The 17681-nt window shown below is 46.0% G+C and overlaps 1 protein-coding gene across 2 annotated transcripts in view; it reads right to left on the reverse strand.

The window, feature by feature from the left end:
• The window catches only part of LOC115181935 (protein kinase C beta type), a 91207-nt gene that overhangs the window by 19618 nt on the left and 53908 nt on the right, over window positions 1-17681 (reverse strand). For both annotated transcript variants that reach the window (XM_029743629.1, XM_029743630.1), the window contains exons 7-12: window positions 17319-17453; window positions 12929-13025; window positions 10084-10227; window positions 8679-8852; window positions 3799-3890; window positions 3651-3713 (exon numbers count right to left, since the gene is read on the reverse strand). In XM_029743629.1, coding sequence (XP_029599489.1) covers window positions 3651-3713; window positions 3799-3890; window positions 8679-8852; window positions 10084-10227; window positions 12929-13025; window positions 17319-17453 — 705 coding nt within the window. The remainder of the gene's footprint in view (window positions 1-3650; window positions 3714-3798; window positions 3891-8678; window positions 8853-10083; window positions 10228-12928; window positions 13026-17318; window positions 17454-17681) is intronic.

A 17681-nucleotide genomic window follows, 5' to 3' on the forward strand; every position in this document is an offset into this window, starting at 1 on the left:
CTTCAGAGAATCATTCTGCAGGATTCACCCTCTTCAGAGAATCATTCTGCAGGATTCACCCTCTTCAGAGAATCATTCTGCAGGATTCACCCTCTTCAGAGAATCATTCTGCAGGATTCACCCTCTTCAGAGAATCATTCTGCAGGATTCACCCTCTTCAGAAAATCATTCTGCAGGATTCACCCTCTTCAGAGAATCATTCTGCAGGATTCACACTCTTCAGAGAATCATTCTGCAGGATTCACCCTCTTCAGAGAATCATTCTGCAGGATTCACCCTCTTCAGAGAATCATTCTGCAGGATTCACCCTCTTCAGAGAATCATTCTGCAGGATTCACCCTCTTCAGAGAATCATTCTGCAGGATTCACCCTCTTCAGAGAATCATTCTGCAGGATCCACCCTCTTCAGAGAATCATTCTGCAGGATTCACCCTCTTCAGAGAATCATTCTGCAGGATTCACCCTCTTCAGAGAATCATTCTGCAGGATTCACCCTCTTCAGAAAATCATTCTGCAGGATTCACCCTCTTCAGAGAATCATTCTGCAGGATTCACCCTCTTCAGAGAATCATTCTGCAGGATTCACCCTCTTCAGAGAATCATTCTGCAGGATTCACCCTCTTCAGAGAATCATTCTGCAGGATTCACCCTCTTCAGAGAATCATTCTGCAGGATTCACCCTCTTCAGAAAATCATTCTGCAGGATTCACCCTCTAAGTCTAACACATTGTTTTCAGATCAAAAAGCAGTAGCAGCAGTGTTCAAATGAGGAACCAAATGAACGGCTCTTTCACCGATGCAATTTGGTTCCCAATGTTCACAAAAAAAGAGATGTTCAAAAAGAGCTGTTCGTTCGCGAACGACCCATCACCAATCAATATATACAGCCTAATAAGCAACTAATTCTAGAAAAACGGAGAAAAAAATTGACATTTCATCAATTACAAATGACAAATATTAAACCATCCCCTAGGCTGAAATTGAAAAAGCAAGACCCTCCCCCCATTTTCCTCCAGGTAACCATTATGTAAATGAATGAACCATTATGTAACCATTATGTAAATGAATGAACCATTATGTAACCATTATGTAAATGAATGAAGCATTATGTAACCATTATGTAATGGTTCATTCAGAAGCCATGGATTACAGGCAACATCCGCACTGAGCTAAAGGCTAAAGCTGCCGGTTTCAAGGAGAGGGATATTAATCCTGATAAGAAATCCCGCTACGACCTCTAACGAGCCATCAAACAAGCAAAGCGTCACTACAGGACTAAGATCGAATCCTACTAGGCAGGCTCTGACGCTCGACGGATTTTTCAGGACTTGCAAACTATTACGGATTAAAAGGGAAACCTAGCTGCAAGCTGCCCAGTCCTGTGAGGATCCAAAAAGGTCAGATCAGGTTTGCAATGAATAACTTCAACCAGACCCACTCTCACCCACAGAGGGTGGAACTGGTGGGGGTTAACAACTCACGCTCGGGTGTAAATCAAGGAGAGAAGATTCAGGTCTCCCTCTACAAATTCAGCCAAGGAATGTGCTTTATTTCAAGAATACTTTTCCCGCTAAAACTCTAACACCTTCTAAAGCAAATACAGGAACAATATTTCTAACATAGAATGCGGGGAACGGTCAGAGGCGATCTATAGAACACTAATGTCATTTAGGTTGTTATTTTGTGATGTCATTAAAAATGTTATAAAGGAAATACTGTAACTTGGAAAGTCTATCCACTACATGAGTGATGTGTCCATCCTATGCGTTGTGCATGAAATATGAACAATGATGAAAGTGTTTCTGTTAAGAGAGGGGTATGATTTTAGGAGCCATAAGAGATAATTGTTTTACATAAACTTTATACAGTGACAAGTCACGCCCCTGAGTGAGGTCAGAGAACGTGTCAGCCTGATTGTACCGCCGCTTTTGTACAAACTGTATAAAATGATGGGTTAAGAATTAACATACCAGACCAGAGAGACATAGGGCTGCAGCTCACCTTTAAAGTATTAGACCAGAGAGACGTAGAGCTGCAGCTCACGTTTAAAGTGGTTTGAACTCAATCTCAACACGAGGTAGAGACGATAAACTCACCTCCCGGACAATCACTGGTACGGCTGATTAGCTGTAATGAATCTAGAAAAGGAAATTTAAGTGGGACCATTCTACTAGTCTGCTCAAACCATCTCATGACCTCACTGGGAATCATCGACACGGCTGGCTAGCCTATCTTCAAAGAGGCATTTTTAAGAGCGAATGGAAGGAGAATCAACTCTGTAGTTCTGTTCAGGACTACACGACAAGTCACCGGATACCAGACAACCGCAGAGGAGAACAACAGTAGAAGAAGAACTTGTGGAACCATTTTGGGACAATCAGAGCCTTACCAAGACGGCCCGGTTCCGGTCTCTATCTCTCTCTCTCGCCCTTTCCATGTCTTTTGTAACAAGCAGCTACATTGTTGTCAGTCTGCTAGGGGCCTGTTTTGTGCATGTTTATCCTATTTTACCATTTAGTTAGCTAGTAAATGAATAATAAACCAATTTGTGTAGTACTGAATCAAAAGTAAGGCCAGAGTTAATTGTTACATGATTAATTTAAATCGGGTAACAATTAACCATATTTAGGTTGATTCGATAAATAACAGTCTTTAGATTAATGTTAAAAGTCAAATCACGACACCAGTGATGCGAGGCTACCAGACAAGCTAAATGCCTTCTATGCTTGCTTCGAGACAAGCAACACTGAACCATGAATGAGAGCACCAGCTGTTCCTGTGAAATGCTTACTTACGAGCCCTTTCCCAACAATGCAGAGTTAAAAAGTAAGACAAATCTGCAAATAGTGACACAATAATGAGACTATGTACAAGGAGTACAAGTACCGAGTCAATGTGCAGGGGTATGAGGTTGTTGAGGTAATATGTAACTAGGCAAGTCAGTTAAGAACAAATTCTTATTTACAATGACGGCCTACCCCGGCCAAACCCGGATGACGCTGGGCCAATTGTGCGCCGCCCTATGGGACTCCCAATCACGGCCGGTTGTTATACAGCTTGGAATCGATTCAGGGTCTGTAGTGACGCCTCTAGCCCTGAGATGCAGTGCCTTAGACTGCTGCGGATCTGAGGGCCCATGACAAATCTTTTCAGTATCCTGAGGGGGAAGCGGTGTTGTCGTGCCCATTTCACGACTGTGTTAGTGTGTTTGGACCATGATAGACCATTAGGGATGTGTTAGTGTGTTTGGACCATGATAGACCATTAGGGATGTGTTAGTGTGTTTGGACCATGATAGACCATTAGGGATGTGTTAGTGTGTTTGGACCATGATAGACCATTTGGGATGTGTTAGTGTGTTTGGACCATGATAGACCATTAGGGATGTGTTCGTGTGTTTGGACCATGATAGACTATTAGGGATGTGTTAGTGTGTTTGGACCATGATAGACTATTAGGGATGTGTTAGTGTGTTTGGACCATGATAGACCATTAGGGATGTGGACGCTGCACTACAACGGGTTGATGCTCGGCCCTCTGTTTCCTGTAGTCCACGATCAGCTCCTTTTGTCTTGCTGACAAACATTCACAAGGCCGCGGGCCAGACGGAATACCACACGTAACAAAAATGAAGTAAAACAGTCACTCACCGGTAAACGATGCCTTTGGAATGGAGGAAGAGGAGGCCGATGGAGATCTCTGCTGCATAGAAACTACACACACACACACACACCCTGAGTTAGACCAGGCACAGGAGTGCGTGCGTGCTGCATGTGTGCGTGTGGTGTGTGTACTCACACAGCGTGGGGTTCCTTGAACTTGCCGACCTGCTGGATCTGATACATGAGGTCTCCTCCGTTGATATACTCCATCACAAAATATAACCTGTCCTGGAGAGAGAGAGAGAGAGAGAGAAGGGTTAAAGAGAGAGGGAAGGGAGATAGAAACAGAGAGAGAGACAGAGCTAGACAAAACACAGAGAGAGGGACAGAGAAAGAGAGACAGAGAGAGAGAGAGAGAGACACTCCATCAACAAGAACACCCCTTCAAGCAGACCCAGAGAGCTGGAGGTGGAGAGAGACATATCTGCATTCTGGACTGTGGTGAGACAACATCAACAGGAGAAAGAGCAGAAGAACAGAGCACTAGAGGAGAGGATCAGACTGCTGGAGGATAGGGTGAGAACGATGACGTGTGACAGAGGAACAACCCATTAGAGAGCTGTCCACCCCCGCAGAGATGCCAGCAGAACAGTCCACTCCAGATCCTGACCAAAGTCTCCACACCACAGCAGAACAGTCCACTCCAGATCCTGACCAAAGTCTCCACACCACAGCAGAACAGTCCACTCCAGATCCTGACCAAAGTCTCCACACCACAGCAGAACAGTCCACTCCAGATCCTGACAAAAGTCTCCACACCACAGCAGAACAGTCCATCTCAGACCATAGCTTCGACATCACAGCAGGACAGATAAATGAAGAACCCCAAACCCAGGGGACCCCACCCCCTCCTAGCAACCCCCGTCAGCCCCCCCTGACAACACCCCACACCCACTGAGGACACACACAAGCAACAGATTGTACTCATATAGGCCCCCTCAGATCAGACCTATGCCTCTCCTGCCCACCCCATGCCCCCCACTCCCGCAAAGAGGGCCTCAACATGGAAGTCACACATACGCCCAGGCCATGAGCAGACGAACAGGCCCAACCCCTACTCTTACACTAGCGCAAGCCAATGGCATGCACCAAATGCCCAGCAGGCTCTGCTCACACTTACTGTTCTGAGGCCAAACCACACGATTTGCAACATTGGACACTTTATGGAACACAAAGCCTTCACCATCTCATCCTGGATTATCCAAGGCCTGAGGTTATCTGCCTTTGCCCCAAATAGCAGAAACCAACCTACCAGGAGCAAAACAGGAACATTTTACATTTAGGTAGGAATTCAAAAGGAAATGATCTCCTTTTTCCCTCCCCCATATGCCCCCCCCAGGCACAACTATGACAACATAACCAACAAAAACGTGTCACAACTCCTGCAGCTCTGTCGCACGCTGGGTATGTACGTTCTCAGCCCTCTCCTGTACTCCCTGTTCACCCACGACTGCGTGGCCATGCACGCCTCCAACTCAATCATCAAGTTGCAGATGACACTACAGTGGTAGGCTTGATTACCAACAACAACGAGACGGCCTACAGGGAGGAGGTGAGGGCCCTCGGAGTGTGGTGTCAGGAAAATAACCTCTCACTCAATGTCAACAAAACAAAGGAGATGATCGTGGACTTCAGGAAACAGCAGAGGTAGCACCCCCTATCCACATCAACAGGACAGCAGTGGAGAAGGTGGAACATCACGGACAAACTGAAATGGTCCACATACACAGACAGTGTGGTGAAGAAGGCGCAACAGCGCCTCGTCAACCTTAGGAGGCTGAAGAAATTTGGCTTGGCACCTAAAACCCTCCCAAACTTTTACAGATGCACAATCGAGAGCATCCTGTCGGGCTGTATCACCGCCTGGTACGGCAACTGCACCGCCCGCAACAGCAGGGCTCTCCAGAGGGTGGTGCAGTCTGCACAACGCATCACCGGGGGCAAACTACCATCCGAGCCACTGCCTGTTCACCCAACTATCATCCAGAAGGTGAGGTCAGTACAGGTGCATCAAAGCTGGGACCGAGAGACAGAAAAACAGCTTCTATCTCAAGGCCATCAGACTGTTAAACAGCCATCACTAACATAGAGAGGCTGCTGCCAACATACTGACTCAACTCTAGGCACTTTAATAATGGATTTAATAAATGTGTCACTATAATATCGCCACTTTATGTAATGTTTACATACCCTACATTACTCATCTCATATGTATATACTGTACTCTACACCATCTACTGCATCTTGCTTATGACGCACGGCCATCGCTCATCCATTTATTTCTATGTACATATTCTTATTCATTCCTTTACACTTGTGTGTATAAGGTAGTTGTGAATTTGTTAGATTACTTGTTAGATATTACTGCATGGTCGGAACTAGAAGCACAAGCATTTCGCTACACTCGCACTAACATCTGCTAACCATGTGTATGTGACCAATAAAATTTGATTTGATACCTAGTCAATGGTAGGCTTCAAGGAGACTCCTACGGTAGATAGACCTATAGCTCATCTCTCTGTAGTGGTACTGTGGACTCCTTTATCACTGACCTCAACCCACTGACACCCCTATCAGACCACAGTCAGCCCACTGACACCTCTATCAGACCACAGTCAGCCCACTGACACCTCTATCAGACCACAGTCAACCCACTGACACCTCTATCAGACCACAGTCAGCCCACTGACAGCCCTATCAGACCACAGTCAGCCCACTGACACCTCTATCAGACCACAGTCAGCCCACTGACACCTCTATCAGACCACAGTCAGCCCACTGACAGCCCTATCAGATCACAGTCAGCCCACTGACACCCCTATCAGATCACAGTCAGCCCACTGACAGCCCTATCAGATCACAGTCAGCCCACTGACACCTCTATCAGATCACAGTCAGCCCACTGACACCCCTATCAGATCACAGTCAGCCCACTGACACCCCTATCAGACCACTGACACCCTTATCAGATCACAGTCAGCCCACTGACAGCCCTATCAGATCACAGTCAGCCCACTGACACCCCTATCAGATCACAGTCAGCCCACTGACAGCCTATCAGATCACAGTCAGCCCACTGACAGCCTATCAGATCACAGTCAGACCACTGACACCCCTATCAGATCACAGTCAGCCCACTGACAGCCTATCAGATCACAGCAAAATCAAATGCTACTTGAACGGCGTAATAATCAACCATGAGGCATCGAAGCTGAACAAACGGCAAACTATTAAGTTATGGTACCGATGGAAGGCAGGTAGTGTAGAAACCTAATGAAGATACTATTAACCCCTGTGCGGCCTCCGTCCTCCAGCGAAAAATCCTATCCCTATTAGCATAACAAAATGTATAACTTTTTATTTTCAATTTTTTTTTCAAATTATATCGTTTATAGATACACCTCTCCTGAATCAAACCACGTTGTCCGATTTCAAAAAGGCTTTACAGCAAAAGCAAAACATTAGATTATGTTAGAGGAGTATATCGTAAAAGTAGCCACATAGCCATTTTCCGACCAACTACATGCGTCACAAATAACCAAAAAACAGCTAAATGCAGCACTAACCTTTGACAATCTTCATCAGATGACACACCTAGGACATCATGTTACACAATACATGCATTCTTTTGTTCGATAAAGTTCATATTTATATATAAAAACAGCATTTTACATCGGTGCGTAACGTTGACTAACTATTTTCCCTCAAATGCATCCGATGAAACAGCGCTACAATTTACTAAATTACTATTCGAAAACATTTTTAAAATGTAATATTGTCATTCTAAGATTTATAGATGAATATCTCTTGAAAGCACCTGTAATCAAAAAATTGGCGAAGGCACTAGAACAGTCTGCAGCACCCGGCCTCACCCTACTGGATTCAGAAATCAAAATGTCTACTGTTTGCAGATGATCTGGTGCTTCTGTCCCCAACCAAGGAGGGCCTACAGCAACACCGAGATCTTCTTCATAGATTCTGTCAGACCTGGGCCCTGACAGTAAATCTCAGTAAGACCAAAATAATGGTGTTCCAAAAAAGGTCCAGTCGCCAGGACCACAAATACAAATTCTATCTAGACACTGTCGCTCTAGAGCACACAAAGAATTACACCTGCCTCGGTCTAAACATCAACACCACAGGTAACTTCCACAAGGCTGTGAACGATATGAGAGACAAGGCAAGAAGGGTCTTCTACGCCATCAAAAGGAACATAAAACTCAACATCCCAATTAGGATCTGGCTAAAAATACTTCAATCAGTTATCAAACCCATTGCCCTCTATGGTTGTGAGGTCTGGGGTCCACTAACCAACCAATAATTCACAAAAAAATGGGACAAACACTCAATTGAGACTCTGCATGCAGAATTCTGCAAAAATATACTTTGTGTACAACGCAAAACCCAAAACAATGCAGGCAGAGCAGAAATAGGACTATACCCGCTCATTATCAAAATCCAGAAAAGAGCTGCTCAATTCTACAACCACCACAGAGCCCTCACCTAAAGAGAGATGAACCTAGAGAAGAGTTTCTTCAGTCAACTGGTTCTGGGTCTCTGTTCACAAACAGACCCCACAGAGCCCCAGGACAGAAACACACAAATATAACTATTTGACACACTGGAAAGAATCAACCAAAAAACATAGCTAACTGGAATGTTATCTGTCCCTAAACAGAGAGTACACAGTGGCAGAATACCTGACCACTGTGACTGACCAAAAAATGAAATAAATCCTTGACTATGTACAGACTCAGTGAGCACAGCCTTGCTATTGAAAGAGGCCACCGTAGACAGACCGGGCTCTCAAGAGAAGACAAAGATAATGAGGAGAGAGTTAGAGAGAGACAGAGAGAAAAAGAGAGAGAAAGCAAGGGAGGAGAAAGAGAGAGAGAAGAGACTGTTCAGTATTCCCCAGGTTTTCCCAGAATTCCACCTCAGAAAACACTGATAAAAGCAGAACACCTGCTCTTGAGAATGGTGTGTGTGTGTGTGTGTGTGTGTGTGTGTGTTTACCATGGTCTGGAAGCAGGAGTGGAGCTGTGTGAGGAAGGGAGGTTTCCCTGACAGGGCCAGGACTCTCTTCTCCACCATGGTACATTCCACATCATCATCCTGGATCACCACATCCTTCTTCAGGATCTTTACGGCGTACAGCTCGTCTGCTCCTTTACGCTCTGCTAACATCACCTAGAGATGAAGGGATATTTAACAGGATCTTTAACAGAGTAACACACTGTCTCTCCGTCCCCCACATACAGTCTCTCCATCCCCCACATACAGTCTCTCTGTCCCCCACATACAGTATCTCCACCCCCCACATACAGTCTCTCCGTCCCCCACATACAGTCTCTCCACCCCCCACATACAGTCTCTCCGTCCCCCACATACAGTCTCTCCGTCCCCCACATACAGTCTCTCCGTCCCCCACATACAGTCTCTCCGTCCCCCACATACAGTCTCTCCGTCCCCCACATACAGTCTCTCCGTCCCCCACATACAGTCTCTCCGTCCCCCACATACAGTCTCTCCGTCCCCCACATACAGTCTCTCCGTCCCCCACATACAGTCTCTCCGTCCCCCCACATACAGTCTCTCCACCCCCCACATACAGTCTCTCCACCCCCCACATACAGTCTCTCCGTCCCCCACATACAGTCTCTCCGTCCCCCACATACAGTCTCTCCGTCCCCCACATACAGTCTCTCCGTCCCCCACATACAGTCTCTCCGTCCCCCACATACAGTCTCTCCGTCCCCCACATACAGTCTCTCCGTCCCCCACATACAGTCTCTCCGTCCCCCACATACAGTCTCTCCGTCCCCCACATACAGTCTCTCCACCCCCCACATACAGTCTCTCCGTCCCCCACATACAGTCTCTCCACCCCCCACATACAGTCTCTCCGTCCCCCACATACAGTCTCTCCGTCCCCCACATACAGTCTCTCCGTCCCCCACATACAGTCTCTCCGCCCCCCACATACAGTCTCTCCGTCCCCCACATACAGTCTCTCCGTCCCCCACATACAGTCTCTCCACCCCCCACATAGTCTCTCCACCCCCCACATACAGTCTCTCCGTCCCACACATACAGTCTCTCCGTCCCCCCACATACAGTCTCTCCACCCCCCACATACAGTCTCTCCACCCCCCACATACAGTCTCTCCACCCCCCACATACAGTCTCTCCACCCCCCACATACAGTCTCTCCATCCCCCACATACAGTCTCTCCACCCCCCACATACAGTCTCTCCACCCCCCACATACAGTCTCTCCGTCCCCCACATACAGCCTCTCCGTCCCCCACATACAGTCTCTCCATCCCCCACATACAGTCTCTCCGTCCCCCACATACAGTCTCTCCACCCCCCACATACAGTCTCTCCGTCCCCCACATACAGCCTCTCCACCACGTACCTTCCCGAAGCTGCCCTTGCCCAACACCATAATGAAGTTGAAGTCTGTCAGTTTGACGCGGTCCTGGTTACCGTTGCTATCGTACTTAGAGGTGGAGTTAGAGGAGGAGCCGTCTGTGTTCTTACCAGGACCGATCTTAGCCCTCTGATAGGGAGAGACAACTTATGATCAGAGTTACAGTTTCTTATTGATAACTGCCAGAAAACCCAACTACATGTTCTTCAATCTAACTACATGTTCTTCAATCTAGAGGTTGGAACAGGGGATTGTTCCATAGAGGTTGGAACAGGGGACTGTTACATACATACAGCAGTTGGAACAGGGGATTGTTCCATACATGCAGCGGTTGGAACAGGGGACTGTTACATACATACAGAGGTTGGAACAGGGGACTGTTACATACATACAGCGGTTGGAACAGGGGACTGTTCCATACATGCAGAGGTTGGAACAGGGGACTGTTACATACATGCAGAGGTTGGAACAGGGGACTGTTACATAGAGGTTGGAACAGGGGATTGTTACATACATGCAGCGGTTGGAACAGGGGACTGTTACATACATACAGAGGTTGGAACAGGGGACTGTTACATACATACAGCGGTTGGAACAGGGGACTGTTCCATACATGCAGAGGTTGGAACAGGGGACTGTTACATACATGCAGAGGTTGGAACAGGGGACTGTTACATAGAGGTTGGAACAGGGGATTGTTCCATACATACAGCGGTTGGAACAGGGGACTGTTACATACATACAGCGGTTGGAACAGGGGACTGTTCCATACATGCAGAGGTTGGAACAGGGGACTGTTACATACATGCAGAGGTTGGAACAGGGGACTGTTACATAGAGGTTGGAACAGGGGATTGTTCCATACATACAGCGGTTGGAACAGGGGACTGTTACATACATACAGCGGTTGGAACAGGGGACTGTTACATACATACAGCGGTTGGAACAGGGGACTGTTCCATACATGCAGAGGTTGGAACAGGGGACTGTTACATACATGCAGAGGTTGGAACAGGGGACTGTTACATAGAGGTTGGAACAGGGGATTGTTCCATACATACAGCGGTTGGAACAGGGGACTGTTACATACATGCAGCGGTTGGAAAAGTGGACTGTTCCATACATGCAGAGGTTGGAACAGGGGACTGTTACATACATGCAGAGGTTGGAACAGGGGACTGTTACATAGAGGTTGGAACAGGGGATTGTTCCATACATACAGCGGTTGGAACAGGGGACTGTTACATACATGCAGCGGTTGGAACAGGGGACTGTTCCATACATGCAGAGGTTGGAACAGGGGACTGTTACATACATGCAGAGGTTGGAACAGGGGACTGTTACATAGAGGTTGGAACAGGGGATTGTTCCATACATACAGCGGTTGGAACAGGGGACTGTTACATACATGCAGCGGTTGGAACAGGGGACTGTTCCATACATGCAGAGGTTGGAACAGGGGACTGTTACATACATGCAGAGGTTGGAACAGGGGACTGTTACATAGAGGTTGGAACAGGGGATTGTTCCATACATACAGCGGTTGGAACAGGGGACTGTTACATACATACAGCAGTTGGAACAGGGGATTGTTACATAGAGGTTAGAACAGGGGATTGTTACATACATACAGAGGTTGGAACAGGGGATTGTTACATAGAGGTTAGAACAGGGGATTGTTACATAGAGGTTGGAACAGGGGACTGTTACATAGAGGTTGGAACAGGGGACTGTTACATAGAGGTTGGAACAGGGGACTGTTCCATACATACAGCAGTTGGAACAGGGGACTGTTCCATACATACAGCGGTTGGAACAGGGGACTGTTACATACATACAGCAGTTGGAACAGGGGACTGTTACATACATACAGCGGTTGGAGCAGGGGACTGTTACATACATACAGCGGTTGGAACAGGGGACTGTTACATACATACAGCAGTTGGAACAGGGGACTGTTACATACATACAGCGGTTGGAACAGGGGACTGTTACATACATACAGCAGTTGGAACAGGGGACTGTTACATACATACAGCAATTGGAACAGGGGACTGTTACATACATACAGCGGTTGGAGCAGGGGACTGTTACATACATACAGCGGTTGGAACAGGGGACTGTTACATACATACAGCAGTTGGAACAGGGGACTGTTACATACATACAGCAGTTGGAACAGGGGACTGTTACATACATGCAGCGGTTGGAACAGGGGACTGTTACATAGAGGTTGGAACAGGGGACTGTTACATAGAGGTTGGAACAGGGGACTGTTACATACATACAGCGGTTGGAACAGGGGACTGTTACATAGAGGTTGGAACAGGGGACTGTTACATAGAGGTTGGAACAGGGGACTGTTACATAGAGGTTGGAACAGGGGACTGTTACATACATACAGAGGTTGGAACAGGGGACTGTTACATAGAGGTTAGAACAGGGGACTGTTACATAGAGGTTGGAACAGGGGACTGTTACATAGAGGTTGGAACAGGGGACTGTTACATAGAGGTTGGAACAGGGGACTGTTACATAGAGGTTGGAACAGGGGACTGTTACATAGAGGTTGGAACAGGGGACTGTTACATAGAGGTTGGAACTGGCCTAAATGGAGAGCCGATGGGGTAACATTAGTGAACTGGACCTCCACTTAAGATGGAAATCAAACTGCATCTGGTTTCGACGGGGATTCCCCCGAGGGAAAGTGTTTAGCACCACGGCTGAGCGGGTAAAAATAAGGTGTTTGGAGCCTAGGATATAATACTAGCAGCCCTCCCTCTGGCTGACACACTCACCTCCCGCCAGTGATGTCATTGGTTTCTCTCACCTCAAACTTCTGTCGTAGTTCCTCGTTGCCGTCCTCTCCATCTGGTTGGACAGGAACATTAAAGTACTCTCCCTCCTCTTGGGACAACAATTTAAACCTGTAGAATATACGGATTAACACTACAGATTCATACCATTGGCTCTGTGTTCGGCTGGCGTTAAAGTGGCACTAGTTTCAAATTCACATTACTTTGACATTTCGTTGGGTAAAAACAGGGCCCACTGGCATTTCCCAGCCCTAACGCCAGGTTTGGCAATGTACCTGTTTTATATCAGCCCTGCACTCAGATCGGAAGGGTGGAAATATTTTAGGCGTGTCCTTAAAAACATGATCCAAAGTGGTCATTTCAGGTAGAGCTGATGGGGATATTTAAGACCAACCAAAAACAGGTTTTAGCGGTAACGCTGTTGGTTCTGGAATGAACTCTGACAGAGGAAACTCAGCCTATCCAGCTGTGATGCATACTGCTCATATGTACATGGAACAAGAGCAGCCTAACGTGCTTTTGGTGCCTGTATACTTCCTATTTAGAAACATAAACTAAGGTTTTTTCTTCTCCCATTTTGTGGTATTTGATTAAAAAAAAACAATAAAAAAAACAATTAAGGCTTTTTTTTTGTCTGCCCAATGCAATCGTGAAGTAGTCAAGACTGTCCATAAAGGGATTGGCTCCTGAGACCGCTTGGAAATAAATGTTAAATCACCAAGGCTTTATTAAAACGTCAAGTTAGAGAGGAGTGAAACAGTGAGCTGACATTCCTTTTGGATCTCTACCTTGTAGACAGACCCACATTATTTTATCCATGTAGGTCCCGTTTTGGAGGTGTGTAACCCCCCCCCCCCCATGGTGTAGGCTACGTGTCCATGCCCGTCATGAAACGAGAGACGAGACCCTGTGAATATCGGTGATTCTGGTATTTAGAAGTTCTCTGTAAACTGTAAAAAATGGCTTGTTTTCCGCTTCATATGTTCTAACCCCAAGCCCACCCTTAGGCCTGCGATAACGAAGGCTTTTTTTAAAAATTATCTTTATTTAACCTTTATTTAACTAGGCAAGTCAGTTAAGAACAAATTCTTATTTACAATGACGGGCTACCAAAAGGCCTCCTGCAGGGACGGGGGCCTGGGATTAAAAATAAATACAAAATATATATATATATAGACAAAATACAGATCTCGACAAGAGAGACACCATAACACTACAGAAAGAGAGACCTAAGACAACAACATAGCATGGCAGCAACACATGACAACACAGCAGGGTAGCAACACAACATGACAACAACATGGTAGCAACACAACATGGTACAAACATTATTGTGCACAGACAACAGCACAAAGGGCAAGAGACAACAATACTTCACACGAAGCAGCCACTACTGTCAGTGAGAGTGTCCATTATAGAGTCTTTGAATGAAGAGATAAAACTGTCCAGTTTGAGTGTTTGTTGCAGCTCGTTCCAGTTGCTAGCTGCAGCGAACTGAAAAGACGAGAGACCCAGGGATGTATGTGCTTTGGGGACCTTCAACAGCAATGCCTGTCTCGTTTATCCTGAAGATTTTATTATGTCATTATATTTTACATTTATTTATTGTTGTTTGAAATTTTTTTAACTGATTGACTGTAATAAAATGAAATGAAAACAAGCAATCTGATATGAATGATTCCCCTTCCTGGTTTTATGGTGACAACTTCCGTGACGCACATTCAATGCAACTTCTAGAGATGTGAATGTGATCTGATCTGTAAGATGGTTCAACTTCTAGAGATGTGAATGTGATCTGATCTGTAAGATGGTTCAACTTCTAGAGATGTGAATGTGATCTGATCTGTAAGATGGTTCAACTTCTAGAGATGTGAATGTGATCTGATCTGTAAGATGGTTCAACTTCTAGAGATGTGAATGTGATCTGATCTGTAAGATGGTTCAACTTCTAGAGATGTGAATGTGATCTGTAAGATGGTTCAACTTCTAGAGATGTGAACGTGATCTGATCTGTTAGATGGTTCAACTTCTAGAGATGTGAACGTGATCTGATCTGTAAGATGGTTCAACTTCTAGAGATGTGAATGTGATCTGATCTGTAAGATGGTTCAACTTCTAGAGATGTGAATGTGATCTGATCTGTAAGATGGTTCAACTTCTAGAGATGTGAATGTGATCTGATCTGTAAGATGGTTCAACTTCTAGAGATGTGAACGTGATCTGATCTGTAAGATGGTTCAACTTCTAGAGATGTGAACGTGATCTGATCTGTAAGATGGTTCTGTTTAGGTTCATAAAACACAGACCTAATGGGAGCAGTGTAACGAGGGACAGGACATTCTCTCCCTTCCTATTGGGGAGCAGCGTAACGGGGGAGAGGACATTCTCTCCCTTCCTATTGGGGAGCAGCGTAACGGGGGAGAGGACATTCTCTCCCTTCCTATTGGGGAGCAGCGTAACGGGGGAGAGGACATTTTCTCCCTTCCTATTGGGGAGCAGCGTAACGGGGGAGAGGACATTCTCTCCCTTCCTATTGGGGAGCAGTGGAACAGGGGAGAGGACATTCTCTCCCTTCCTATTGGGGAGCAGTGGAGAGGACATTCCCAGCAACTGGGAACAGTTTAGATGTAAAACCCTCCATAGTCTGTTTAAATATTATATGGCCATAGTCTGTGTTGTTTTAATATTATATTGCCATAGTCTGTGCTGTTTTAATATTATATGGCCATAGTCTGTGTTGTTTTAATATTATATGGCCATAGTCTGTGTTGTTTTAATATTATATGGCCATAGTCTGTGTTGTTTTAATATTATATGGCCATAGTCTGTGCTGTTTTAATATTATATGGCCATAGTCTGTGTTGTTTTAATATTATATTGCCATAGTCTGTGTTGTTTTAATATTATATGGCCATAGTCTGTGCTGTTTTAATCTTATATGGCCATAGTCTGTGTTGTTTTAATATTATATGGCCATAGTCTGTGTTGTTTTAATATTATATGGCCATAGTCTGTGCTGTTTTAATCTTATATGGCCATAGTCTGTGTTGTTTTAATATTATATGGCCATAGTCTGTGTTGTTTTAATATTATATGGCCATAGTCTGTGTTGTTTTAATATTATATGGCCATAGTCTGTGTTGTTTTAATATTATATGGCCATAGTCTGTGTTGTTTTAATATTATATGGTCATAGTCTGTGTTGTTTTAATATTATATGGCCATAGTCTGTGTTGTTTTAATATTATATGGCCACGGGGAGAAATGATGGTGCCTGTAAGTGTGGAACAGCCTATTTTAAAACAAGTTGTTTTCATTTTGTTTAGAATTTGATTAGAATAAAAATCTGTCTGTTTTCAGGTCGTATCAATAGTGAATGTAATCTGCTTATTGACAGTGTTGTCCATGCTCAGCCATAATGGAATTTACAGTACACCTAGTCCCTATATCAGTGTGAACGTTATTGAAGCCATGGAATTACTGTGGACTGCAAATGGGTTCAAGTCAATGTATTTAGCAAAGATAGCTCTACGTTTTGTTATTTCATGTCTGGAGTTGATTCCAAGGCAAAAACATAAAATATCATAAATACACAACTTGAAGCAACCACATAATTCAGCATGGAGCACGTTCTGATTGGTCAGTGAAAGGCCATCTCTCGACACACCCACAACTTGCTTATTCATTAAACCCAGCCCTTCCACGCAAAAAGCCCCTCCATCTCACCATCCTCCCTCCCTCCCTCCTTCCATCTTACCATCCTCCTCTCCCTCCCATCTCACCATCCTCCCTCCCTCCCTCCTTCCATCTCACCATCTGCCCACTCCTTGTTTCTAGAGTTTGTGGATGCCTCTCTCTACCTCTCCATCCTCTCCCTCGATCCTCCATCCTCCATCTCTCCATCCTCCTCTCCCTCCCTCCATCCATCTCTCCATCCTCCCTCCATCCATCTCTCCATCCATCTCTCCATCCTCCTCTCCCTCCCTCCATCCTCCTCTCCCTCCCTCCCTCCCTCCCTCCCTCCCTCCCTCCCTCCCTCCCTCCCTCCTCCTCTCCCTCCCTCCATCCTCCTCTCCCTCCCTCCATCCTCCTCTCCCTCCATCCATCTCTCCATCCTCCCTCCCTCTATCTCTCCATCCTCCCTCCCTCCCTCCATCCTCCTCTCCCTCCCTCCATCCTCCTCTCCCTCCCTCCCTCCCTCCCTCCCTCCATCCTCCTCTCCCTCCCTCCCTCCATCCTCCTCTCCCTCCCTCCATCTCTCCATCCTCCCTCCCTCCATCTCTCCATCCTCCTCTCCCTCCCTCCATCCTCCTCTCCCTCCCTCCATCTCTCCATCCTCCTCTCCCTCCCTCCCTCCTCCTCTCCCTCCCTCCATCCATCTCTCCATCCTCCTCTCCCTCTCACCATCCATCCACTCCTTGTTTCTGGAGCTCTGAGACGCCGAATGAGAGTGCTCCCATGAAGTCGTTCCTGCTGGTCAGATCCCAGTCCCAGATCTCCACCGACAGACGCCGGTCCTTATCAGAGTCCTTCAGGGGACTGTAGGGAGAGAGAGAGAATCAATACTTCCCAAGATGCAACAGCTCAGACTTTATCTTCATGTCTTTATCTTGACAGAGTGTAAAGTTCACAGATATTGGAAATGTTAAAAGGTCCCAAAGGCTTCTGCACACCAGCTAACTACTGATGATGTGGTACCGGTCAACTACAACCAGCTAACTACTGATGATGTGGTACCGGTCAACTACAACCAACAAGCTAACTACT

The sequence above is a fragment of the Salmo trutta genome, unplaced genomic scaffold (assembly GCF_901001165.1).
Source record: "Salmo trutta unplaced genomic scaffold, fSalTru1.1, whole genome shotgun sequence".
Taxonomy (NCBI): domain Eukaryota; kingdom Metazoa; phylum Chordata; class Actinopteri; order Salmoniformes; family Salmonidae; genus Salmo; species Salmo trutta.